The 1,914-nt window shown below is 50.3% G+C and overlaps 1 protein-coding gene across 1 annotated transcript in view; it reads right to left on the bottom strand.

Annotated features, from left to right (window-relative positions):
* Nucleotides 1-142: 142 nt before the first annotated feature.
* The window catches only part of GUITHDRAFT_91230 (hypothetical protein), a 2,060-nt gene continuing 288 nt past the window's right edge, over nucleotides 143-1,914 (bottom strand). The window contains exons 2-8 of the mRNA XM_005818211.1: nucleotides 1,748-1,777; nucleotides 1,621-1,697; nucleotides 1,354-1,407; nucleotides 644-684; nucleotides 524-597; nucleotides 448-475; nucleotides 143-211 (exon numbers count right to left, since the gene is read on the bottom strand). Coding sequence (XP_005818268.1) covers nucleotides 157-211; nucleotides 448-475; nucleotides 524-597; nucleotides 644-684; nucleotides 1,354-1,407; nucleotides 1,621-1,697; nucleotides 1,748-1,777 — 359 coding nt within the window. The 3' untranslated portion in view covers nucleotides 143-156. The remainder of the gene's footprint in view (nucleotides 212-447; nucleotides 476-523; nucleotides 598-643; nucleotides 685-1,353; nucleotides 1,408-1,620; nucleotides 1,698-1,747; nucleotides 1,778-1,914) is intronic.

Here is a 1,914-nt window from a genome sequence, read left to right as displayed (position 1 = left end):
TCCCCCCCTCCTCTCTTCTCCCTCCTCCTCCTCCTCTCCCTCCTCTCCCTCCTCTCCCTCCTCTCTCTTCCTCCTCCTCCTCCCTCCCTCCCTCCCTCCCTCCCTCCCTCCCTCCTTCTCTCGGCATGTTTCAATCTTGGTTGCCTTGTCACATTTTTAATGTTCCAAACGAGAAGCGTCAGGCTCGCCTCGTTGCTGCTTGAAAGATCCGCTGAGAGAACGTGAGGTGGAAAGACAAGCAAGAGAAGAAAACAAGAAGAAAACAAGAACAAGAACAAGAACAAGAACAAGAAGATCAAGAACCATCGACAAATCAAAACAACTGAAGGACAAGAATCTTATCAATAAATCCAAACCAAAGAATCACCACAAACATGCGCAATGTGCGCCGTAGAATATCTATCCACACTCTACAACAAGCTATCACTGCCGCAGCCCTTCACTCACTTTCTTGCTGCTTCCAACGCCTCCCCCGCTGTTGCGTCGTCAAAAAACTTTACCTGCTCCTCCAAACACCTCAAACCTGCCGCCATGTCCAACTTGTGCTTCGTCCAGTAGAGTCCGTTGAGGTGAAGTACAGGGATGTCGTACTTGTAACTGCAAGCAACGTCACCGATCAACTTCCAATCGAGATTGTCAAGACCGCTTCCACCAGTCTTCATGCTCCGGATCCGTGATGTCAATCTTTGATGATGCAATTTATAGTCAGTCGAGTATGAATGCTCCTCCTCCTCATTGTCTTCATCTCCATTCCTACCATCATCTCCATCTCTATCTCCATCATCTCCACTATCATCATCATCTCCACTATCATCTCCTCCATCTCCAGCATCGTCTCCATCATCATCTCCATCATCATCATCATCTCCATCATCATCATCATCATCATCATCATCATCATCATCATCATCATCATCATCATCATCATCTCTCATCTCCATCATCATCTCCTCTATCATCATCTCCTCCATCTCCATCATCATCATCATCTCCTCCATCTCCATCATCATCTCTTCCATCATCTCCATCATCATCTCCTCCATCATCATCTCCATCATCTCGAATTTATCATCTCCATCTCCATCATCATCATCTCCACTATCATCTCCATCATCATCTCCATCATCATCATCTCCGTCATCATCATCATCATCATCATCATCATCATCATCATCATCTCCATCATCATCTCCATCATCATCATCTCCATCTCCATCATCATCATCTCCATCATCATCTCCATCATCATCATCTCCATCATCATCATCTCCATCATCTCAATGACCACTTGCAATCAGTCTCCTCATGCCTATCACGCAACTTTGTTGTACTTGCTCTTCTCCTCTCGCTCACCTGCGACAGACTGTGGGGATGACTCTCCTTGCAGTCCTTCAGCACAACCTTCACCTGTCCTCACACTCAGAAGCGACATGAGGGAGGGAGGGATAGAGGATGGCAGCAGGCAAGCAGGGAAGGCAGTGGGGCAGGCAGCCAAGAGGGAAGGGGAGGCAGGCAGGAGGGCAGGAGGGCAGAGGGCAGGAGGGCAGGAGGGCAGGCAGGTGGGAAAGGAAGGAGGAGAAGTTTCGACATGGCACCGCTCAACCCGAGACAAGCAGCAACCTTATCGCAGAGAGTGCAGTCAGCCTTGGTGAACAAGGTGACCCTGGGAGACTCCGGAGGCCCCTCGTACACTGATCCTGCGAGCATGTCCGTTTTTTCAGCACTAGCCGCCACGTTACGTCCTTACCGGTAACACTCACTCGCTGCTCCGCCGATGCTGCACGTGGGGTCAGAGAGGAGGGTCAGCGCAAGGAGAGGAGGGTCAGCGCAAGTAGAGGAGGGTCAGCGCAAGGAGAGGAGGGTCAGCGCAAGTAGAGGAGGGTCAGCGCAAGGAGAGGAGGGTCAGCGCAAGTA

Source organism: Guillardia theta, assembly GCF_000315625.1.
Source record: "Guillardia theta CCMP2712 unplaced genomic scaffold GUITHscaffold_350, whole genome shotgun sequence".
Classification (NCBI taxonomy): domain Eukaryota; class Cryptophyceae; order Pyrenomonadales; family Geminigeraceae; genus Guillardia; species Guillardia theta.
This window is presented reverse-complemented; position numbering and strand designations above follow the sequence as displayed.